General features: G+C 40.5%; 1 protein-coding gene across 6 annotated transcripts in view; it reads right to left on the minus strand.

Annotated features, from left to right (window-relative positions):
* Positions 1 to 1,811: 1,811 nt before the first annotated feature.
* Positions 1,812 to 25,621, minus strand: part of AEBP2 (AE binding protein 2) — a 90,721-nt gene continuing 66,911 nt past the window's right edge. The window contains exons 6-10 of one of the 6 annotated variants that reach the window (XM_043516820.1): positions 14,366 to 14,433; positions 7,960 to 8,052; positions 5,808 to 5,921; positions 5,477 to 5,543; positions 1,812 to 3,877 (exon numbers count right to left, since the gene is read on the minus strand). In XM_043516820.1, the coding sequence (XP_043372755.1) occupies positions 5,489 to 5,543; positions 5,808 to 5,921; positions 7,960 to 8,052; positions 14,366 to 14,433 (330 nt within the window). In that variant the 3' untranslated portion in view covers positions 1,812 to 3,877; positions 5,477 to 5,488. Of the gene's footprint in view, positions 3,878 to 5,476; positions 5,544 to 5,807; positions 5,922 to 7,959; positions 8,631 to 14,365; positions 14,434 to 25,621 lie in introns of those variants that run through there. The other 5 variants (XM_038410714.2, XM_043516822.1, XM_038410722.2 and 2 more) reach the window with 5 other exon arrangements.

Below are 25,621 nucleotides of genomic sequence, written 5' to 3' on the forward strand. Positions count from 1 at the left end.
AGACCCTCCAGCTCTGCAGGGTCCTGGGGCCCTAGGTTAACACACTTGGTGTGTGGACGCAACCTGGGTTAGGCCCAGGCTTACACTGAAGGATAGACATACCCTTAGTGAGAGGCTGTTTTTTGCCCTGAAGCTTAGTCATTTCCAAACTTTTTTTAAAAAACATGTAACTGGGTCAGCAAACTGTCTACTGTCCGTGCTGGGGCTGTAGCCAGCCGCAGCAGGTCTGTTCTGCGGGGGAGGCTTCTCTCCCCACCACAGCCATGAGGATGGCCACAGGGCTTAATAGGCAGCTGTGCAGCTTAGAAGGAATTTAGGATCCCGCCCTATGCTAAACTATATAAGGCCGGGAGTGACATCATCTGTGGTTCTTCACTCCCCACACAAGACCACCCCTGGAAACACCTGAGGAACAAAGACTGAACTGAGGGAAGGGCTGGACCCACACCAAAGCGATTTCTAACCTGTGTATGAAACACCTGGGGATTCCAAGCTGTAAAGCAAGTGCAGCTTGCTCATTATGGATCTGCAGACTGCTTGTATCGTTTCTCAGGGTGAGATTCTACTAATTCATATCCAATCTATTTAGTATATTAAGCTTAGTTTGTATTTGTTTATTTGATAAGTAATCTGCTTTGATCTGTTTGCTATCACTTACACTCATTTAAAATCTATCTTTTGTTTTAATCTAAACCAGTGAGCTTTGATTGGAGTGCTTGGGGAAAATCTCTGCTTGGTTACCACAAGTGTGCATTGTCCTCTTCACAGAGAGGGTGAGGTGGATTGGACATTAAACCGATATACTGGCCAGATTTGACCAGGGCAGGACAGTACTGGGAAGCTGGTGTTCGGAGAGCCTGTGTGTAACTGCAGCTGGGTGTGCCCCTACCTGTGTGCATGCTGGTGAAAGTGCAGGCTGGAGGCCTTTGCAGCTTGTCACAGCAGTACAGTGTGAAAGGGAACCTAGGCTGGTGGGTCAGAGGGCTCAGAAGTACCCCAGTTCCAGGTGGTACCCTTGGGTGAACCCGTCAGTCGTATACTGTAGAAAGACATCAAACCTTCACAAATACAAAATGAGAAAATGCATTCTCTGACTGAACTATTCGGGTGGCTTCTCCCATATGAAAAACATCCTATAAACAGATCTCTGAACATAAGAACATGCGTAAAAGTTATATATCTGAGTAATACCAAGAAAAAAAGAGAACAGCCTGAATTAGTCCAAACTGGAGAATTAATGTTATTCTTCAAAAATACTAAGTAACATTCATCTAGTCACTCAGACAGATGCGTGGAACTACCGTTGCGTATGCCTGGTATACCTCTATCAAAGTTGGTATTTGTTTGGAGCAACAAATCATTGGCACTTAATTCCTGCATCTGAAGCACACACAGACACAAAATAATTAGATATATTTAGAACATGGATATGTGTAAGCATAAATCATTTCAGAAACGTTCTTCAAGCTAAAACAAAACAAAAAAATGCACTTACCTTTTTGTTACCAGTGCAAACTCAGATTTAATTCTGTCTGTCCCCCTGCATTTTGGTTTTAAATGGACTCTTCCCCCCTCGTGCCCCATCCCAGGCAACTGCTGCATCATTAGAACATCACAGAATGCTTTTCTCAAATGCAAGAACAGACAATCACCGGTTGATTATTAATGGTTTACAGGTACAGTACAGGATTTATATCCAACAACTCTTAAGTGTGCATTCCATCATTTACAGAGGAACTAGAAAGATATTTAATTTATATCTTCAGCTCTTTTAAAACCTTCATTAAATGGTTACAATTTGGAAGCTAACATGTGGTTATTTGCTTTGTTTTATTAGAAAAAATACTCAGGCAAGGTCTACAATCATCTGTCAATTATAGATGACTTACAAGGAACTCATGAAGCAATAAAATTAAAAAAATACAAATACAAACTATATCTGAAACACTTCTATTTGGCAATTTTATGACAAATTTTAAAAAAGAACCAAAAAGAGATTGTGGATTACTTTTATAGATACAGAATAAGCAGTAGATGAAGTGCTCAAGCAAAAAAATTAAACAAAACACTGTACTTTTTTAAAAAATAAAGTCAGGTTGCTACAAATCTTATGAATAATACCCTTATTTATTAAACAACCATTCCAGAACATCTTATATTAGTGGTGCTTCTAATCTGCACTTCATTTTGTTTGATAAGATTTTTCATGAATATAAGTAACATATTTAACCCGTTGGAGCCAAGCAAGTCTCTTGTGTCAGTACCAATGCAGAATGCATTCGTATTATATTAGGAAACACTTAACCCTGCAGCCAAAGGATTAATTCTAAGTTTTATTCTATTTAATAAAATTTTAGTGTAAAAACTGCTGGTTTTTCGTTTCACTGTAGTAACGTGAAAATTCCTCCCCAATAAGGAAGACTAATTCTGCAGTTTGACTGCATATATCCACATATATTTTACATTAGTTCCTTCCAACAGCAAGGAAATGACTGATTTCACGTTCAATATCAGAAAGGAGTGCCATTATGGGTTCTGCTCATCCCTCGAAGATTTCTGGGAAGGATGTTCAATGTATTTTTGTTCTTACAACAGATATTAACAGTAGTACATAGTCCCTTAGGTATGCAAACGACTTTTTTTGTTGTTAGGAAGGTGCTTTTTTAAACATTTCTTCTGGCAGCGCTAGTGAATTACAATATCCTTCCATATTTTTCTAACATAATATATACATTTTAACTTTCATGCCTCTAGAAAAACATCTACAGTACATTTCATAATATAAAAATATATTACAAATCTGCTGAATTATTTACAAGCAATGTCCTATTATCTATATGCAACATTTTTGTCTCCATACAAGACTAACAAGTTACACACATCTCTATTTCTGTAAGTTAAAAAAATCCATGATTTCTTGCTTATTAAGCAAGAAAGTGATTTTATTTTCCTTTTCAAAGCCAACTTTGGTGCATAAAGGTTGAATTTCTAGATGTTTTAAAAAAATATCATTTTCTTTACATCTAGAAAAGGTCAGGCCAAATAAAAAAAACATACTGTACAAGTGACTGTCTTAAAAGGTCAAAAAATTAAAATCAAACACCAATTTCACTAACTGCTTAAGTAGAGGTTTTTCAAAAACCGTTCAGTAATAAAGATTACATAAAAGTAGACCTCATTAACATACAGTACTAGTCCTGAAAAAGGGTCAGACCTACTGCAACACTCTTAACACCACCTTTCAGTCTTACTTGGATATATGAATTTATAGCTGAATGGGAAAAACAAGCATTCCATTAACATTAGTTTAAACATCATTTAATGTCTCTTATTAGTTTCTGTGAAAGGACGCACAAGTGTACAAATGACGACTGATTACTATCCACCGTACTCAGAAGGTAATAGGATAAAGCCTTGGAAGTTTGTTCATTGTCTGGTGAGTGTTAAACTCTTAGCAGCTTGTTAAGAGTTCTCCTGGGAACTGTGTAAGTTGTGATGGTTAGTTACTTCCTCTTTTCATCAAACTACTGTATATACTAACAAAAGAAAAGCAGCTTAAAGAAGCAAGCATGCAAAGCCTTTTAGTTGTTCCACTAAGTTGCCAGAAGAGTGTTTGCTCAGTCTCCCACTGTACCATTCCATGACAATGTGGATATACAGTAATATATTAATATATTCCACAGAAGCATCTACTTCATTCACAGAATGTTTACACTAAGCATAAATATTATCTAAGGATTTGAAAAAAGGATGGGGGTGGTTTGGGGGGCCTTGACTAATGTGCAACTTTATTTCTAATTCCATTGTCAGTGACTAAGACTGCAGATGTCCCCAACTGCTTGATTTTTACCTCTTCAACCTCTTCTGTGGCATTGTTCTGCAAAAGAAGATGATACATTTATGATTCGAGGTCATCTCAACAGCTGATTCAATATAGTTGTGTATGGAGTACTTTGGAATCATGATTATACACAATTTATTTTCATAAAATTTTATTCAAACTGAAATGTCATTTTAGAAAATCCCATATTAGGATCCATTATTTCAGCCTTTGTACTGTGACTAGTATCCCTTCAATAATTCTTCCCCATGCAAGTTTTAGGCTCCAGTTTCAGTTCTTTGATCAAACAATACCGTGAGGTTTCCAAAAGAGCAATATTTATCAGTACACAATTCCAAGAGTTAAAATTCTAGATTACAATTTATACACTTCCTGGGGGGTATTTTAGTAGTTTTACTGGGGTATGTCTTAGCCCAAAAAACAGAGTTTCATTTGAAAGGATCATCATAACCATTTTCATAAGAACTTCTAGAAAGTTGGCAAAAAATAAATTAATAAACAAACTGATCTATATGACATCAGTTAAATTCCATTTGGGCCATAAAATTACACACAACTACTACCTAAAGCAGGGAATAAAAACAGTTTGTGTTAAACATTTTAAAACAAGATACAGTCTAATTTTGCTCATAACACTTATGAATTATTAGTTCACATCAGTCATTCATATTCAAGTAAGTATTTTAAATACTTACTTTAGAGAGACAGAACATATAGTAAAATTAATTCTCTCCATACTCAAAATCCATTAATTTGATTAGTGAAGTAAATTGACTATGAAGGTGAACTGAAAAGGCTCAATACACATCCAGACCTCAGCTGAGTGTTCTGTGTATTGCTTTAGACATTAGTGATGTCAAGAAACACAAGAACACTGAACTTTGAACATGGCAGGTAAATGGAAAACAACCAGATTTTCAATTTAAGTTTTTATAATTAATCCTACACATGTATCATCCTGTTGTTGATTTGGGATCTTAATTTATTTAAAAAGAATTAAAAGCATTTCAGATCACCTTTAAAATTTTTTTTACACAAGATACAATTGTGGGCATCTATAGGATTAAGTATAGCACGCTAATACAGAGGAATAAAATAAGAAAATATTAGAAATGTGATTAGAAGCCAATCTGAAGTCCTAAAAACACGTGTGTACTGCTCAAAGACATGTGACATGTACTATCCCTCACCCCACCCCAAAGGCTAAAGAATCTTGTATTAAAAAAAAAATAGTACTTGCATACAAGTACAGGTTTCTAAGGCTATGTCTACACTACCGCAGTAAGTCGACCTATGCTACACAGCTCCAGCTACGTGAAAAATGTAGCTGGAGTAAACATACCTTAGGTTGAGTTACTGCGGGGTCTAAACTGCGGGGGTCGACGGGAGAAACTCTCCCATCAACTTACCTTACTTTTCTTGTCGGGGTTAGAGTACAGGGGTCAACTGGAGAGCAATCTGCTGTCAATTTGGCAGGTCCTCACTAGACCTGCTAAATTGACCGCCGGCGGATCGATCTCAGAGCATCGATCCCGGCTGTAGTGTAGACATAGCCAAAGTAATACTGCATGTATTACAGCTGAATGTAAAATATGAAAAGATAAATTTGGACTTTAAAAAAATTGGTATACAAACCAGTATGTGATCTTAACAGAAGTGATCTTTCAGGATTCCACTGTATGTACCTCCTTTACTAGAATTTCTGTACACCAAGCACAAAAAAGTAAAATACACTTGGTAAATACATACATTCCCTGTTTCTCAGTTACTAGAGTTCAGTTCAAGAAGTTAAGCAATTCTGAAAAGACTTAAAACCTCAGAACTTAACCCCTGTACACTGGCAGGATTGAAGTCCCCTGCACTGGTGCATCATGCATTAGCAATCTTGGCTTCTGGCATCAAAAAGTTAAGCGAGGCTTAAGACTTTATTTCAAATAATGTAAGAGGTTTAAAATTAGGAAGTTACCTGTATATGTTTGGGTCCAGAAGCAAGGCAGTATCTTTTGGTAGTTTTGATAAATGAACTACTTTAGTTTTTAATTGATGTCGTTCACTTTCATTTACCCACACATCAGGCAGACTATGAATAAATAAAATAAAAATTTTCAAAAAGGATCAACCCTTTTTCCTCACTACAAAAGTATGTGGCAAACTTGCATTTATGAAGTATTTTAATATAATCTTCAAATTTCAAGCACTAAAATAGCATCCTCACTGGGGTGGTAAAAGAACAGCAGAATTTTCAAACATTCCTTACCTTTACAATGCAAAAGAGACGCTAAGAATGGCTGAAGTTATAGTTCCTTAGAAATACTGGATGAAAAAATAAAATAATGTCCTTGCATCTTGAATTTCAGAATTTTGGCATTTTAAATGTAAAACAAAGAAAAGCACATAGTGACTTCTAACAAAAAAGAATAAATTCAACTTAGTCTCAAAACTAAAATAAAAATAGTATGTTTGATTTTTCAAGTATTAAGTAATGATAATCTAGAATACTAAATGCCCTGAGCTTCAACCTGGACCAATGAACTTACTAGTTATCTGCTTAATTTTCATAAAACTAAAGCTTACTTGACATGTTCATCAAAATATGATTTCCTGAATCAAAATAATGAAGTAAAATGTATCTTTTTTTGATATACAGACAGCTAATTTCAAGCATGTTCAGTATCTAGTATTTCAACTGTTCTTAGGATAAGATACAGTAGAACCTGGTTACTACACAAATTTAGAGGTAGTCCCAGTGCTGCATATAGTGAGGCTCATGGGTAAGAGCTGGGGACAAAAAGAAACACACTGGCCCAGTTCTTAGTACTCAACAATGCTCAAACAAAACTAGTCCACTTAAAACTGGCTTTGCTACTTAGGAAGCTGTGAGTGCTACGGTTTGTGACATGCACGGTATATGGAAGAAGGTTGCATGGCCATATATGCATGCACTTTACATTGATAAAATGTAAAAAGAGGTGTCTATAAAATGTATTTTAGAAATAAGTAATATTAACTGTTCCTAAGGGAGACTGTGGCACAGAAGATATTGAAAAAAAAAATCAATGGATTGATCTAAGTCAGATGTTTGGAATGGAAATTAAATTAAAAACAAGAAGTTACCAACTGAAGCTGAAAAGGAAACAGAAGTAAATGAAAAAGTACATACAAGGGATATCTGGAACGTAGAACAAATTGCCAGAGATAGCAACTTATGAAAAGTAGTCTTTTTGTAAGCTTAAGAGGCAATCTGAAACACTTAAGATGGAGAAAATACAGTAGAACAGATTTTTTCTGGCCCCCAAGATCAACTGTAGTTTTTATTCCCTGTGTTTATTGGAAAGACATGCCATCTGGCGCTTTGTCCTGACTCTTATCTACACCAGATAGTACAGAATGTTTATGGATTTACAACTAATACATTAGGCTTACTATCAAGTTAGCTACAAAGGTGTAGTCCAAGATTATTGTGTCAGAACACGCAAATTGATTGGCTTTCTTGGAAAAGTAGGGTAACAGTTCACCTCTGTTGAAACAGCATTCCTTTAAATGGACCAGAACTTCCACTCTTTACATTTGCTTTAAATATGGGATTGTCTAACATATCTGAGTAACTTCTCTTCTACATTCTACGACAGATTCTAAAATGTTGTTCATTTCTTTAAATTGAAATATTGAAATTCAGCTTGACTCTTTATAAGTAAAATATTGCACTGAACATTTAAATCATATTTCTGTTGATATCAGAATGATCGTAGACCTGAAACTTTCAGGTATTAATTAATTAAGCAAATAAACTTTTATCTCCTGTATTGTAATAGAAATAAGTATGTGCTATAGTACTGTTATAAATACTCTAATAACTTATAATTCTATTACAAGATATTAAGTTCTATTTTTAATACATTCAGACTCAATCTTGCACAATGAAACGGCAAGAATAGTACTTCTTAGTGGCAGCTGAAATATTTGTATTACCCTTCCCATTCCTGGCTGAAAATTACTCAATCATCCTGCACTATTGTACAGTATAGTGGCAAATTTAAAAAAAAAAAAAAAAAGGCCACAGGTAGTTACAACACCAAACCAAAATGCCAAAGACTCCAGGAAAGAAAAAAATAACTTACCAATAAATCCTTGTTCTCTGAAGACAGTAATTATAATAGATCCACACTGTTGGGTCCATGCTCTTGCACCCAACCAGTTGGGACACTGAAAATCTGAGGTGTTAAAGCCACCTCATCAGAACATGTTTGCCTACCTGCTTTTGAAGATCAATGACATTTAGATTATACCTGTTCATCACAGTGGTATCTGAATCAATCTTCAGTTCTTATTTGATCAAAGGTATCACTGAATCTAAAAATATTCCCTTGCTCCAAGAGATGTTGGTTGAGTGAATGAATGCAGAGCTATTATATGCAATTATTTTCTATAAATGGAAATTCACTTATGATAATGTCATGCTTGAAACCTGAAAATCCATGACTAATTTCAAATTATATGATGATTGCTACGAACTAGAGCTTTTTTGATCGACAGTAGCACAGGGATTTTATTTGAAAGTCTCCAAAGAAGGACGGCACATGCCACCTTACCAATGCAGCCATTTAACTTTTCTGAATTTTAGCTCTGAAGTATTCCAGATCCAGTCATATGCAAGAGCATGGATTCAAGAATGTGGACCTATTATAATTCTACTTACCTATAGAAGAAAAAGTAGTAACTTTGTTAAAAAAAATTGTGGAAAACCCAGGGATTGCGCAACACTGGCTAAACTACACTCCTAATGGGTCTCCTAATAATATTAGAACAAGGTGGAAATAAAAAGATTATTCCACTTTTCCATACAATTAGGATTATAATATTTGCATACAAAAAAGAACTTATTTGAAAGAGAGAGCTCTCATCTATATTTAAAGTAGAGTATTTTAGAAAAGTAAATCAATGATGTATGAAATATTTGATACTTAAAACTTTCTATTTGCCTTAAACCTGTTTGAGGAGCGTTGAAACTGTTGTCATTTGAAATCTGGCAGAAGGAGAGATTACTTACCTTGTACAGTAACTGGAGTGTACAGGAGTTTTTTAAGATGTGTCCCCATCAGGGAGTGTGCATGACTGTTCACTCTGGAATGGAGCTCCTTTCATCAGCAGTGGTCACAGGTCCTTGCATGCTTGTTACCTAGATACCCTCATGCCCCAGTAAAAGGGCATATAGGAAGGGGTGAACCCGCTGCCACTCTAGTTCCTTCTCAACCACAGAAGTTCAACTAGACACTCCAAAAGCAGAAGGGAAAGAGGGCATGTAGTAGAGCACCCATAGGTACTCACATCTTGAAGAGCTCCAGTTACTGTACAAGGTAAGTAACCTTTCCTTTTTCAAGTAGCATCTTTATGGGTGCTCCATGCCACAAAGACTCCTGAGCAGTACCTCCATCATAAAGGAGGGTGCTGAGGAGGTGGATTCATTACAGAATGTAGAACAGCATCAGCTCTGGAAGCAATCACAAGAGCACAGTGCAGGGAGAATGTGTGTTTCAAAGACCAGGGTTCTGCTCTGCAGATGTCTGATCAGGGCTGGCTCTAGCTTTTCTGCCACCCCACGCGGCGAAGAAAAGAAAGAAAAACCCAATTGAGCCGCCGCCGAATTGCCACTGAAGAGGAAGAGAGGGAATGAATGACTCGCTGCCGAATTGCGGCTGAAGACCAGGCCGTGCTGCCCCAATAACGCAGGGAGTGCCTCCCCTTTCTATTGGCCACCCCAGGCACCTGCTTCCTTCACTGGTGCCTGAAGCCGGCCCTGTCTGTGATGCATATGTTTCTCAGCATGGCAACTGGTGGAGTCAGCCAGTTGGAAGGGGATGAAACCCTGAGGCTTTAAGATGGATCCTGCAATCCATTTGGGTAGTCTGAAGGGAAAATCACCTGTACTTTCATGTGTTCTGCAACTGATGAAAAAAAAAAATCTGGGTGAGGCCCTAAAGGGCCTAGTACTATCTAGATAAAAGGAAAGATCTCTTTGTACATCCAGTATATGAAGGCTCATGTCTTCTCTTGAAGAGTTAGGCTTGGGATAAAACAACAGTAGGTGATTTTCTTGGCTGAAGTGGAATCCCGAGGGAAGTTTAGGAAAGAAGCAAGGGCATGGATATAGCCACCTTGTTGTGACAATACCATGTACGGTGGGTCAGCTGTCAAGGCCCCAACCTCCCCTATCCTCCTGACCAAAGTGATGGGTATGAGGAATAAGGTGTTAACAGACAGATGGAAGAGAAAATAGTTCACCATAGGTTCAAATGGGGGTTTTCTCAGTGCATTGAGGACTAAATTGGCGTTCCTGTGGTAGAGCTGGTTCTTTAATTGGAGGGAAGAAGTTTAAAGAGGTCTTTGAGAAACCTCATCATGGTTGGATAGGTGAAGACTGAAAACCCCACAATGGAGGGAGGGAAGGCTGTTATATCAACTAGGTGAACTTTAACTGAATTCAGGGATAATCCTGTGATTTTTAAACTGAATTAGTAATTGAGAATGTCAGTCAGACAAAATGCAAGAGGAAGTATAGATCAGTGGCTGTACCAAGTACGGAAGTGTATCCTCTTACATCCCCCTTTTGCTATGATTAGATGCTTGAGGAGTAGGGGAGTTGGAATTAAACATACAGGAGTTGGGATTAAACATACAGCAGTATGTGAGGCCAAAGAACTATTAGGACATCTCCCACTGAGTTCAACCTGAATCCTCCCCTCGAGCAGAATCATCTGCACTTAACACTGGATGGAGGGAAAGAGACAGGACCCTACTTCTCCTTGCCAGGTTTGGGTGTATACCCTGCTAAAAGTTTTTCCAAGTTGAACCCCAAATGAAGGAGGCTCAAAAGGGGAACCCTGAATAGACACTTCTGAATCTGATGAGTTATCGCCTGTGTCAACTGGAGGGGCAAATGGTGCCAGTTACTGTGGTTGAGTGAGTACAGAGGCCTAAAATGGGTCCTTTAATTGCATCAGTATCAGACCCTGTTAATATTAAGATATCAGATGGTGTCCAATTGATACCACTGGAAATGCATCTGTGTATCCGCAATGAGTTCATGAGGGATTAAAGGCAGTGATGGTACCGGGGGCAAGACAACACTGAACATGGTAGTGGAGGTTAAGTAGGCTCCAGCAAGCAAGATGATACCAGTGGGGAGCATCTCACAGTACCCCTCAGCAACAATGGCTCAGGCTCCTCCAGAATCCAAAGGTCCTCAAGGGTCAAAAGACGAGACAGTACCAGGGCCTCTGGATAGGAAACATCAGGAGTACCAGAGACATTACTGAAGTACAACTGGTGCCTCCTTCATGTCTGGCTGCTGGAGGTAGTACTGACAATGATTACGACTTGACTTGGGAGTCCTTATGTCTCGGAGTCAGAGTTCAATACCAATATAGATGCCACTTTAGGCAGTTTAGACAGATGATTTCTCGGTATATGGCATTTTTAGCCTGTGATGTGGTCTTGGTGGGAGCTTCAGTGGTTCCCATAACTAGTCACAAGGTCCCTGAGACCCAGACTGAGGGTAACTTTTCTCTTTCCTTTCTCCCATTCTGGGGAAGGAAGCCCTCTCTTCTTCAATGGTTTAGATCAGCAGTTCTCAGACTGTAGGTCGTGACCCTGTTTTAATGGGGTAGCCAAGGCTGGCTTAGACTTGGCTGGGGCCTGGGGCCAAAGCCTGAGCCCCACCATCTGGGGCTTCAGCCTGAGAGCTTCAGCCCTGGGCACTGGGGTTCATATTACAGGCCCCCTGCCTGGGACTGAAGCCCTTGTGGTTTGACTTTGGCCCCCCTACCCAGGGAGCAAGGCTTGAGCGGGCTCACACTTTGGTCCCTGCTCCTAGGGTTGTGTAGTAATTTTTCTTGACAGAAGAGGGTCACAGTGCAATGAAGTTTGAGAATTTCTGGCTTAGATGGTTTCGAAAGGCCTGCAGGGTCGTCATTTACTGCCAGTAGAGACTATCACCAGAGCTCTCTGAGGATCTGATGTACAAGGAGGGTTACTTGAATCCCAAAGGTCTCAGTGAGCACTCCACTGACAGGTGTCTGAACCTGTCCTTCCTCAATTTATTCGATCTGCTCTTAAATCCTGAGCAGATCTTAGATTGGGAGGGGATGCAAGATTCCCCAAGGCAATGGAGCAGCTTGAACTGTCTCTGTGGGGGAAAGATTCATGGCAGATTTGGCTGGCTTTAAAGCCCAGGGTCTTGGGCGTAACGTAAATTCCAGGCCATGACCCAAAGACCTGAGGGAAAAAAAAAAGGTCCAAATCAGGCAAAAAAAAAGGGAAGGGGAAAACCCCCCTTTATAAAAGCACAAACTGTGCTAAACAAAAATGAAAAAAATAAAGTAATTTTAGCAACAGGTTAGCAAACAAGAAGCTAGCTAGCAGATGTCACGACACAGCCACAGGCAAATGAGAAGGAATTGGAGTGGCAGCAGGTCCATCCCTCCTGATATGACCTCATAAAAGAGCATGAGGACACAGTTGTGGACCTGCGGACACTGCTGATGAAAAATTTCCAATCCAGAGCGCACAGGAGCATGTATCCTGACATGGAGGACACTACTCGAAGAACATTCAAAATGAAAAGAAAAAGCAACCAAACACACTGAGAAAGCTTCAAATGCAGTGTAGCAGTTTGCTCTTAGGGTATGACTATACAGAAAAGAAAAACCTGCAGCTGACCCATGCCAGCCAACTCAGGCTCGTAAGATTCAGACTGTGGGGCTGTTTCATTGCTGTGTAGACTTCTGGGCTCGGGCTGGAGCCCGAGCTCTACGACCCTGCAGGATGGGAGGGTCCCAGAGCTCGGGCTCCAGCCCAAATCCAGAAGTCTACACAGCAATGGAACAGCCCCGCAGCCCACATCAGCTGGCACAGACCAATCACGGGTTTTTCTTTGCCCCCTTAGTGTCTTAGTTAAACAGGAGAATCCAAAATGGCAGCATTACACAATTTACAGTTGGAGACAAAATATAATATTCCCATGGTAAATTTATTGCGACACTGCAGCATTTGCTTTACGTATTTTGTAGTCCTGCTGTGCATTACCAGTTACAATACTATTATGTGTCCACTTTATGCAGTATGTTGCTATTTCACTTTCCTGACACACTTTCCTCACACCTGACATACCGAGAATCAGATGAACCACAGTGACAGAACAATCACCATTTCATTTTATATATATATATATATATCATTGCCACAAAACCATCTGTAATTCTTAGGACTTTTGATTAGTCGCAGTTTACTCACGCGATTAACTCAAAAAAATTAATCTCGATTAATTGCACTGTTAAACAATAGAATACCAATTGAAATGTATAATATAATATAATATAATATAATATAATATAATATAATATAATATAACATAACATAACATAATATAATATATACTGGAAGAAAAAGGCTTCAGTCCAGAAGTAGACTAATGAAGGCACTTGTATTGAGTCCTTATGTGAAGAGGACGAGAAGTGTTTGTTAAGCCAGCTGAAGAAGTGCACAGACTTGATTATTACAAATCTACAACAGTGACTTCTGGATTCTACTCAACCTCTACGTAGCTTTTACAGATGCCTGTATTATAAAACACCAATAGTTGAGTAGAGTGAGGCACTACACATCTGGCATGTAATTATCATGTGACGCCGGCTACAACAGTGCCATGCAAACACCTGTTCTCATTTTCAGGAGACGCTGTAAGCAAGTAACGGGCAGCTTTATCTCCTGCAAATTGTAACCGAACTTGTTTGTCTGAGTGATTGACTAAAGTAGGACTGTGTGGACTTGTAGGCTCTAAAGTTTTACATTTTTTTTAAATGCAGGTTTTTTTGTACATCAATCTATATCATGAAAGTTGTAATTACATGAACTTAGAAATGAAGAGATTGCACTACTGTACTTGTATTAGATGAACTGAAAAATACTATTTTTGTTTTTTACTGTGAAAATATTTGTAATCAAAAATATAAAGTGAGCACTGTACACTTCATATTCTGTGTTGTAATTGAAATCAACATATTTGAAAATGTAGAAAACATCCAAAAATATTTAAATAAATGGTATTCTCTTATTGTTTAATCACCATTAATTGCGATTACTTTTTTTAATCACTTAACAGCCCTAGTAATTCCACATTTCAATGATTAATGGCACTGGCGATTAACAGCACTGGCTATTAACATTTACTCTGGTCTAATATAGCAAGTACACCTGCTTATGGAAAAACAAAGTATTTTTAAAAAGGAATTTACATAGACAATAATAATTGATCATCTCAATGACTTGGCAACAGAAGATGATCAACTAGACAAAGAAGAAAGTTAATGACTGTTTTGTTCCAAACACCCAGGTTACTTTAAAAAACCCCCAATAATTTACCCAGAAAATGTATTGTTAAATATTCAAAGAATAATAAAGGACAGCATTTTAACTGGATTGTAAATGCTTCCACATGCAAATAATATAATTGACAATTTATATACTCACATGTCTTCTGGTGTCCAGTGAAGCAAGAGTTTTATTTTTCCAGATTCCTCTTTTCTTTTAGCTATTACCTGACATTAACAGTTAAAATAAACATCATTTAAAAATCAAATCTGAAGAATATTTGCTCACATTTACATTCCCTTGCTAGTTTTTATCCAAATTGAAACTACTTAGAAAATAAAAATTGTTTCATCAAAGACAGTGATAATTATATGTATAAGAAATCTGTGAGTAGAACTGCTCAAATAGTTCTTAGTAAGTTCTTGTAACCCTTTCATTTAAATTTCCCTTAAAATTTCATATTTGACACATCCAATAATCAGTGAATGAAAACAGACGTATCTTGAAATTTATTTTTAAAAAATCAGTCAAGATTTTGCAAAGTTATTTCAAAACTGAAATTACTGAATAAGATCCACACATTTTATGTATAGTTATGAACATGCATGTGATGCTTTATGAAATACCTAAAGAGACAAAGTTACTGCCTGATGTAGCTTACAATCTCATTCCAACATTACATCCAAAACCTAATGTTCCTTTAATTTATTTAGATTGCAGAATAAATCACTCAAAAGTTAGGAAATACTACATTTATGGATGTCTATGCAATCTTAATTCTTCCCCCTCGTACTTACAAACTGTTACTCCTGGCAGAATTCTGCACCACTGCACAAAGCAGAATTTTGCAGAAATTAACGGTATGTGCACAGAATTGCCTTTCCCCCACAGAAATGGGCTGAAGAGCTGCTTGCCACCACTGGACTCTGCAGAACCCAGCTTGCATATAGAAGACAATGCTGGGGGACAGGTAGGGAGCTAGTGGGTTCCTCGCAGCTGCAGTTCCCAGCATGTCCTGAGAGAAGGAGAGGATGGCACACAGGAAACTCCGTACAAGCCTGGGACAGAGCATCAGGCTGTTTATCCCTCTGGATCCCTGGGCTCTGGGCAAGGGTGGATTCCGCAGCTAGGCTCGGCGGGGAGGGAAGGGAAAGAGGGGGTGTGAGTATCTGGGCTGGGAGGCCTCCGTGGTTGGGATATTCGGAGGAGGGGGTTTGGGTGTATTGGTTGGAGGCTTCCCCCCCCCACACCCAGGTGGGCTCGGGGGGGGGGGGAGGGTGAAGGGGTTGAGGGTGTCTGGCCCCCTGGCTGGACTTGGCATGGGGGAAACAGGGATGTCATAGGAGTTTAACACTCTACTCTTGGGGGGGGAATGTGTGTGTGTGTCAGTCTGTATTGTTAGACATACTTAGGTATTTTGAAAAAAAATTACCAAAATATTGAAACAGGCATGATTATGTAGTGTTAGTTTGACAAATGCAATGTGCAGAATGTTTATTTTTTTGGGCCACACTTTTTATTTTGTTGGCGCAGAATGTCCCCACGACTTCATTTTCTCTCTCTCTCTCTCTCTCGACAGATAAAAGTGTATATACAAAAATTAAGGTTGCACAGGGTTCCAGCTCCCCCAATAGTAACACCCAAGACATTTAAAACGCAGAAGACATGGACATAGGTGGTAATATTAAAACAGAAAATGCTTCTCCCCACAATGGGTTTTTAGGAGAAACTGAAGATTGTGTTTTTACAATTCAGACTAACTTATAGTAGGACAGCATATCAGAAATTCCTGATAGAAATTCAATTGACTCACTGTTCTACAGAGGATCATAAAATTAATTATTTGCAAACAAACCATTCTCTATTCTGCTGGTACTGGAGAGCACTTGCAAGTCTATTCCCACAAAATAAATCCTTACAGTCAAGGGCCAGATTTTTAAATATGGGATCCTATAGTTAGCCTTCAAAGTCTTGGCCAAGATTTAAATAAAACATGATGAAACCTAAGCATTAAAAAAAGCATTAAAATACAAGTTAATACAGACAGTTTACACATGTAGTGCATTTTCCTTAACACCAATGTGTTAATACTCACATTAAACTTTCCAATAACCTACAATCCAGGGTGGGCTGCTTGCTCTCTCATGTACTGGACTGTTCTTTGGCTCTCCGATGCTGGACCTAACACTTATATACTATGCACTCACACACTGTCAAAGAGCTGTACAAACATTAATCCTAACAACTCCTCTGCATCTATGAATGCATGGCAGTCGATCAAATCCATGAGAGAGACTAAAGCCTGTAACACTGCCAATTCAGAGTATGTCAGATCCACAGATTACTCCTGAGCTATTAAATGTAAACGTACTTGTTCTGCAAATGACCTTTGCAAAATGTGCAGGATTAAAATCTAATGTCAAGAAGTTATGTAGATGTTTCAAAATGATGTTCATAAAACTGTGCCAGAACTGAAGCAGTTCCCATGTTACCATACCCAAGCAACTAATGCCCAAGCTATCCTCTCCAAACTAGTTCTATCCATGACATATTTTCCAGGACTCTAGAATAAAATAAGTGTGATGTCTATAGGCCAAGATATCTGAAAAAAAAAAAATGACCTTACCAAAACATTAAAAAAAATGGACACACTATTTTGGAAGTGTCATACTTCACATGACTTGTCAAATGTCCCTGGAATCTAAAAAAGAAGATCTGCCTTTGCTCAAAGACCTCATAAATTATCTGAAGAACAAACGAATTTCTTAAAAAATAATATAGAAGTGAGGCAATGAGGGGGAAAATCAGTTTCAGAACTGAAAGTTGATTGTGACAACTATAGAGAGAATGGCATCTTTGCTTAGTGAGAGACTAAATCCTTTGTATTCTTGGATACAAAAATTGTGCAAGTAAGCAGGTATTCACCACCTTGGAAGATGTTACTAATCACCCAGACACTGATTCTAAACTTATTTTAAATCACTTTGCAAGACAGAAAGAGTCTCACAGAGTAACAAAATGAAACAGATCAAAGAAAAGATTGTTTTCATTGTGGCAGACAGCAGGAGTACATAGAAATTGCTGGCTGCAGATGCAAGTATACATGTCAATTCTGCAGCTTCAATATTGCAAAGGGACAACCATCCAGCACACACCATTAAATTCCACTGAAGTCCATTTGCTGTCCCAAATAAGCTCTGCTTGTTGAAATCAAACTATTGATAAAAATTTGTTTACTTCATTGATACTGTTACGTAACAATTTTGCATGTTTTCAGACACTAAGGAATGAGCAGGCACAAGAAAAGTTAATTTGCTACTTGAAAAATTCTACTTTGTTTGATATTGAACCTTTCAAATGACAACTTTTTTTCACTTTATGCAAATCACCTGTAACATATTTGAAAGTGGAGACCCAGGCACTAGGATTCTGTTACAATCCTGCGGACACTATGAATTCAGAGAACTGACCTACCTTTCCAGTGGTCTATATGCAACAATTCTAGAAAATAATAAGATTGACTCATTCATTAATATCATGCCATCAACAGGGCAGTGTAAAAAAAAAAAATTACAGAGTAATCAAGTCTCCAGATATTCTTACACTTCCAGGCATGTGCAGTCACGTTCATAACAAAAGGCTGACTTGATTCAGTTTCATATCCCCTTTCCTTTAAGCTGATTGGACAGAAAGCATGCACGCTTTCAGAATAAGCTTGAACTGTTTTTTTCTAGTACACTTAGGCTGATGACATGGTGCTTATCTGTGGATAAGAACACTGACAAGTTACCTGTCACTTGAATTGATTTAATTAGATTTCACCTTTACTACAAAACAGGAATTAGTCTTCTTGCCAGGGAAAGGCTTTCTGTATAATTTTGTTACATAAAAAAATTTCTACTCTTTAATTATGCTTGCTTTTAAGTTACCAATGGACATTTAAAGACAGAAGACAAAACTGGGTGATTTAATTTACCAAAAGAAAAGCCCATCATACAAATCATAGATCAAACTAAATATAGTAAATTTAACTACACTGAGGCCTGGTCTACATTACAGAACTAGGTCAATGCAAGGCAGCTTATATTGACCTATGTAAGTGTCCACACCAGTGGTTCTCAACCCACAGCCCATTTGTGGCCCAATCAGCAACAGCTGCTGCCCATATGAAATCCTCAGTGCCATACAGGTAGGATATATATTGTGTGGATGTGGTCCACGTTACACAAAGAGAGCTGCATATGTGGCTCACAATGGTAAATAGATTAAGAACCACTGGTCTACACTAACATTTTGCTCCGCTGACCTAACTGCCCTGCTGTGCTGACTTAACACTGTTGCTTACATTGACTATTACAGGCTTTCCACAAGCCATCCCACAATGCCCCACACTGACAGTAGAATCAGTACAAGCACTCTTGGTCAGGACACGCACCGCTGACACAAGGAGTAAATTGTAGACATGCACCAGTGATGTAATTAGTGTGGCAGCTGTATGCCTAAGTAAGTTAGGTCAAGTTAATTTTGTAGTGTAAACATGCGCCGAGGAATCAAACAAAATATAGAATTGAGGTCTACATTTAGGTTTACTAGAATGTTTGTTATGTATTTTTCTCTCTTTATTTGTACCTTCAAAAACTCATCTACAGCTGCTTTTAATATCACACTAGTGTACAAATTTTCAAATATGTATAATTGTCTAATATACTGTTAAGCTTTCCAAGCATTCTGCCTCTGAATGTAGTCTTTCATCACCTGAGATTCCAGTGCTGGCGTCTGCTTTACTAGTTTTTTAATTAAAGAGATGAGGATTTTTGAAAAACTTGAAAATTCTCAATCATTTTGCTTAAAGACACTGCTGTTGGCTAGAAATCCACAATAATGAAGAAATGTGTTAGATACACGTGATATAAAATCTAGGATATAGAAAATTATTGACCTCTGAGGACATTTTAAATGCAATTTTTATTTCCATAGAAATAAAATACATTAATTACACCATACACATTGTTTATAACTGTTTTTTTTAGAAAATATTTCACCTTTGGCTTCTTTAACAAGAAAATAATTACATAAAAGAACAGAGTCTGAAGAACTAGCACTGCAACAACTTCATAAAGTGGTGGGCATACAAAGGTTATACTCGTAAAGCACCTTCTACTAAGGGAAGTAGCAATTATTGACAAATTACTATTAAATGTCAAAAGCTAGATGCTTCCTATATTTTTGCACAAAAATATGGGAAATTATCCCACCAATGGGCATAGAAAAAGCAGGAAGTAGTAATACTGAGACATCTAGCATGATCGCAGCAGGAAATTAAGACGTTTGCAGTGCAATATGGCAGCAAAAACAGTCATCAATGTTTTGGAGTATCACACCATGGAGCAGGTGAATAATAATTCCTTTCTGTAGAGCGTAGATAAGGTTCAGTTCTCCATAGCCTCTGAACTTTGCTCACAGGGTGGGGAGTGATCGCTAGTGAGCTGGCTCAGCCCTGATGTCAGAGCAGTCTTGAGGTTATTCTAAATTATACCAGTGGGAGATTAGCATAGCAGAGTTCTGCCCCTGCCTTCTTCTCTGGCACACCTCCTGTTGGAACAGATACCACACCTTCACTGGGTTTATGCCAATGAAGAGTTTCCTTTTTTAAAATGAATTTTTCACTTGGCATTTACTTCCAGAATCTGTATACCACTTTGTGCCTCTGAGCAGCAAAGAAAAGACAGTTGATTTTTCCATAACTGGTGTTCTTCAAGACAGGTTGCTCATGTTCATTCAGCTTAGGTGTGTGCGCTCGCCACATGCACAGGTGCCGGAAGTTTTTTCCCCTCAGCAGTATCCGTAGGAAACTGGCTCCGGCGCCCCCTGGAGCGGCACGCACATGGGATATAGGGTGTCACCGGCTCCCACCACCCTGTTCCTTCTAGTCGGAAACTCCAACAGTGGGGAAGGAGGGTGGGTCGTGGAATGGACATGAGCAACATCTCGAAGAACACTAGTTATGGAAAAAGGTAACTGTCTTTTCTTCTTAAAGTGCTTGATCATGTCCATTCTACTTGGGTGACTCCCAAGCAGTACCCCTCGGAGGTGAGTAGGAATTCACAGACGTGTAGACTGCAACACAGCTCTGCCGAACCTAGCATCGTCCCTGATCTGCTGAGTGATGGCACAGTGGGGTGGGAACGTGTGTACCAAGGACTACGCTGCGGCTTGACAGATGTCCTGGATCAGGAAGTGTCCCAGGAAAGTTGCCAAAGATGCCCATGCTCTGGTCGAATGGCACTCCCGCCAACTCATAGCATGTGCAAATACAAGAGGTGATCCAGTTGGAAATCCTCTGCATGGACACCGGGAGGCCCTTCATTCTATCAGCTGTAGAGATGAAAAGCTGAGTTGACTTGCAGAAAGGCTTTGTCCCATCTAGGTAGAAAACCAGGGCCCTTCTTATGTCCGAAGTGTAAAAGCACCTCTCATCACCAGTCTCATGGGGCTTGTGGCAGAAGAAAGATGTCCTGGTTCATATGGAAAATAGACACCACTATGGCAAGGAAGACTGGGTGGGGACGGAACTGAACCATGTCCTTAGAGAAGACCATATACGGCGGTTCAGAGGTCAGGGCTCGCAGCTTGACTCACCAACATCACTGCCACCAGGAAAGCTACCTTCCACGATAGGTGGGACAGGGTGCATGAAGCCAAAGGCTCAAAGGATGGGTCCATGGGCCTGGACAGAACCAAGTAGAGATCCCAATGAAGGACTGGGGATTGAACTTGTGGAAAGTCCCTCAAGACTTCTGAGGAACCTGACCCTTGTGTCATGAGAGAACAGTCTGCACCTGGATTGGCGGATGAAAGGTGGAAATGGCCAGCAGATGCATCCTGATAGAGGAGTGTGCCATGCCCTGGTTCCTCAAATGAAGCAGGGAGTCTAAGACTGACTGCATAGAAGAATGCGAAAGGAAGATGCCCTGTTTGTCCACCCAGCGGCAGAACCTCATCCACTTTGACAGGTAAGTCTGTCTAGTCAAGGGCTTTCTAATCTCAAGGAGGACCTTCTGGACCACTTCCAAACAGGCCCATTCCTCAGGGTTCAGCTATGCAATATCCATGCTGTGAGGTGGAGGGACACGAGGGTTGGGGTGTAAGAATCTACCGTGATCCTGTGACAGCAGGTCCGGTCAATTTGCAGAGGCCACAGAGGGATCGCTGCCAGACTCGACAGCGTCCCGAACCAGTGCTGGCAAGGCCACGCTGGGGCGATCATGATAACCTGGAGCCTTCTCTCTTGATTTTCACTAGGACCTTGCTGATAAGTGGAATCGGCGGGAACGTGTACGTCAGGCTTCCTGCCTATGACAGGAGGAAGGCATCGGAGAGGGAGCCCTTGACCAGTCAGGTAGGTCGCCCCCGGGCGTACCCTCAAAATGAGCACTTGCCTGCCTGCTTATTGCAGGCCAAGCTCGACTGAGAAGGTTGGTGGCTAAGACACCAAAGAGAGAGTCCAAGGGCTCCTCTAACTCCTCCGCCTGAAAACCCAGAATGGCTGCGACCCTCTTCAGTAGTTCCTGGTGCGCTTTAGCATCATCCGAAGGAACTGGGAGAGGGGACCCTGTTATAGCCTCGTCTGGTGACAACAAGGAAGATGCTGGGGCCGTAGGGTCCTCCCCAACCACTGGCGTGCTCCCCTACTCCCTCTTGAACCTGTGGGTTCCATGCACCCAAGGCTTCGTGCACTGGGAGGAGGGTGGGAGAGAGAGGCATCTGGTCTCTGAGGCTCCAGACACTGAGCAGGTGGCCTGAAAGGGCTATCCATGGGTACCACGGCACTGGCCACTGTGTCTGGTACTGGAGCTTGTCCCGCTGTCAGGGAACCTCGCTTTGAACCAGGGTTGGATCCTGAGTGGTGGCTCCCAGGAGACCATGATAGCACAGAACGGTGACTCTGCCCTGACGGATGCCAGTCACTCCACCTGGAGTCTGATTTGGAACAAGGTCTTGGGGACCGGTGGCTCTCGACGGATTCGCAACGGCCTGCAGTCAGTGATCTATGTCTGGCACTTGACCAACGGTACCGGGAGTCGGAACAGGCCTGGTGCCAGGAAGCACCCGCACGGGGTGATGCCCTTCTAGGGGATTGGTGGCGGTCCGATGAATGGTAGCGTCAATCCCTCAATGGGTCCCTAGAGCGGTACCGTGGTCTCGGAGATACTGGGTGCCAGGACTGGTACTCCTACCAGGGGCATGTGCCTCCAGAGGTTTGCACCCGGCTGCCAGCGAGCTGCGCCTTGAGCCTCTCTGCCCGTGCCCGGGGACCGAATGGGACTGCGCTGTGTCTGCCTTTCAAGGTCAGAGGCATCACTGATACGGGAGGGCAAGCGCTGGTGGAATGTCTCGCGTGACTGGGAACAGCGCCACTGAGATGGGGACCGTGATGGTCCAAATACAGGTATACTCCATGACCGAGAAAACTGCAGGAGTCCGTGTGGGAAGTACGGGGAAGGAACACGATCTCCTGCAGGGCCTCCGGCGCAGACAATACCCAAAGCTGGCGGAGGCCTCTGCCACTATCCGGGGTGGCTGGCGGGGAGTGGGTTGGGCTACCCTGCTCAACCAGAGCTTGGGCCTGAAATCCCGATGGGGGTGAAGAGCTGCTCGGCACAGGACCTTACCCAAACCTTTGGGGGAGGCTGGAGACCGGCCTTGTCCCTCCTTCTTGGGCTTCTTGGTTGGAGCCACAGATGGGGACTGGTGCTGGCCAGGGGACGGTCCCGATTAGGCACTACGTACCAAGGTCACAGTACTTGGTGCAGAGTTGGAGCGTTGCTCCAGAGCCGGGGTGAGGGCCGACTCCATAAGGAGCGCTCTTAAACGAATATTGCGCTTTCCTTCTTAGTCCTTGGCTTGAAGGACTGGCAAATTTTGCACTTTTCCACTAATGTGCCCTTTGCCCAGGCAACGCAGGCAGCTGCTGTGTGGATCGCTAATGGACATGGGCCTCTTGCAGCGATCAAAAGCCTGGGGACCAGGGCATGCCCCGTCCTGAGGCAAAGTCCTGTTCGGGACCTACGAAGTCTAACTATAGCTAAGGGATTTACTAACACTAACAGAAAACTATATACATCATCATACAAGAATTAATGAGTTTGTATGAACGAGACAGCAACAGAGTTAGCTGAAGCAGAAACAGTTCCAGCACCGTCACTAGAGGCAAGAAGGAACTGAGGGTGGGGGGAGTCAGCAGCACCCAATATACTGCGACATGTGCGTGCCACTCCAGCAGGCGCCGGAGCCGGTTCCCTATGGATACCGCTAGGGGAAAAAACTTCCTACACTGGTGCATGAGGCGAGCACACACACCTATGTTGAATGGACATGAGCAAGCACTCGAAGAAGAATGGCTCTCTCTGACCAAAGAATCTGGCTCGCTGTGTTGAATACTGGATATAACATTGCTAGAATGATAATGAAACTGGAGTTCTGAGACTGAGCAACAAAAACCACCAGTGTCTGGAGAAAATGACTTAAGATTAAGATAGCTAAATATGTGTATTTGGGTTACGAGCTCATGTGGGTGGGGTAACAACAAATTAATTCAGATTAAAGGAATATTAAAAGAATACCTTCCTCACCGAGATTTCATTTTATCAAAATAGAATGAATTTTGCCCTCTTGTGATTTTTAATCCCCTGATTTAGAATATCAAACTTTGATCTACAGCAAATTTAAATGGCCATTGTAGCCCTAGAATTCCAAAACTAGGAATCATATTGACTTCTTAGGTTAACAGTATTCAATCTTATTTTTACTAGTCTGTGACATACAGAAAAGGATTCAGTTCAACACATGGTTATGTAAATTTAGTTTAAAATTAAACAGAAAATTAAATATTGTTTGCATTTTATTATAAAACCTTGTATCTATCGTCATTGTAATTTTAAGGAGCATTCCAGTTGAAAAATTAAAGGCACTGTATGAATATTTAAACTTCTACAATGTACTCATCTTCAGGCACATAAAAAGTTACTTTGTATGTGGGGTTTTTTTAAATACACCATGCCAACAACAACATAGTTCCCAGACAAGAAAATCTAAAATAATCACACAAGATTCCCCAACATTGGTCAAGTTGGGTTCACTGGTAAAACAGAGCATTCCCTAGTGGTCAACTTTACGTCCTGAGGAAGGGTATAAGTACCAAATTCAAGGACCTTGTATGGAGGAAAAACTTATTCCACCTATATGTCCTCAGATGAACATAGCTAAGGACAATCAACTTGAGATTCCCTTCTGATTTCAAACTGCTGTCTTAAGACCCAAGGAGAAAAAACTTCTAAAATGTGCTGGATTAGAGTTTCAAACTTTGATCAGCTGTAACTTTAAATGGTCAGAATCATCCTGGAAACACTGCATCTCCAAACTTACATTATAAATAATTTCCTTTCTAATTTCCTTTCACTTTCTCTCATATATGCAACTTCTAAGATGTACTGAACTCAATCCATAAGGGGCATGAGAAGATCAAAGCCAACACCACGTGTGCATACTGGAAGAAAGCATATACTGATGCACGAGTGTAATATGTTCCCAGCAAGACACATTTCTAAGTAAGGAGGCTGAAGTTTTTGAAGGGTTTCAAAGTACTACCACACCTAGACAGCACCACAATAATAGGGGAGAAAAAAAAAAGGGCATGGATAACTCACAAGAGTTGTAATCAAAAGGAAACATCACTACCTCCTTGACAAGTGCTGGTTACTAACATTTTAAACATGTAGCAGCACGTAAGGGATTAGGAAGATGCTCTTATTCACAACTTGAACAACAAAACATAGGCTTGTGCCACCATTACCATTTCTTTCAGTTGCTTCCCTCAGCCTACCAACATTCTCTTTGCCTTATTAAGGTTAAGATTCTGCCAAACAGCTCTCAGTGCCCTTCTCTCTCAGTGAGTACTCAGAGAGCCAATCAACTACACCGTCAAGGTCTGGCAAAATGGGATAATAATGGGCAAGATAATCTGCATCAAGCAATGGTCACTTTAGCAAAACTTTGTGTCTCACCAACAGAAGTTGGTCCAATAAACGTTATTACCTCAGCTACCTTCTCTCTCTGAGAAGGAACCACATTGATTTGAAAATTGTCCGACAGTAAATGCTGTCAAAAATAAATGTTTAGCAAAACTGTATGATGGTGTGTAGTGAGGAGGTGTGGTCTCCCTCAGAGACATAACAGGAAGGACCACAACCCATCCCTTCGGCTCTTGTTTACTCTTGTTAAATACAGTTTTGTGTTTTGTCAAGCCCAGGGGATTGCAGATGTAGTCTAACACAGAGTTTTGAAGAGACCTGCAGGGCCCTCAAAAAAGAGTTAAGAAAAGCAGCCAGCAATGCTTGATATTTACAGGCAAGTTCC

Source organism: Dermochelys coriacea, chromosome 1 (genome assembly GCF_009764565.3).
Source record: "Dermochelys coriacea isolate rDerCor1 chromosome 1, rDerCor1.pri.v4, whole genome shotgun sequence".
NCBI classification, from domain to species: Eukaryota; Metazoa; Chordata; order Testudines; family Dermochelyidae; genus Dermochelys; species Dermochelys coriacea.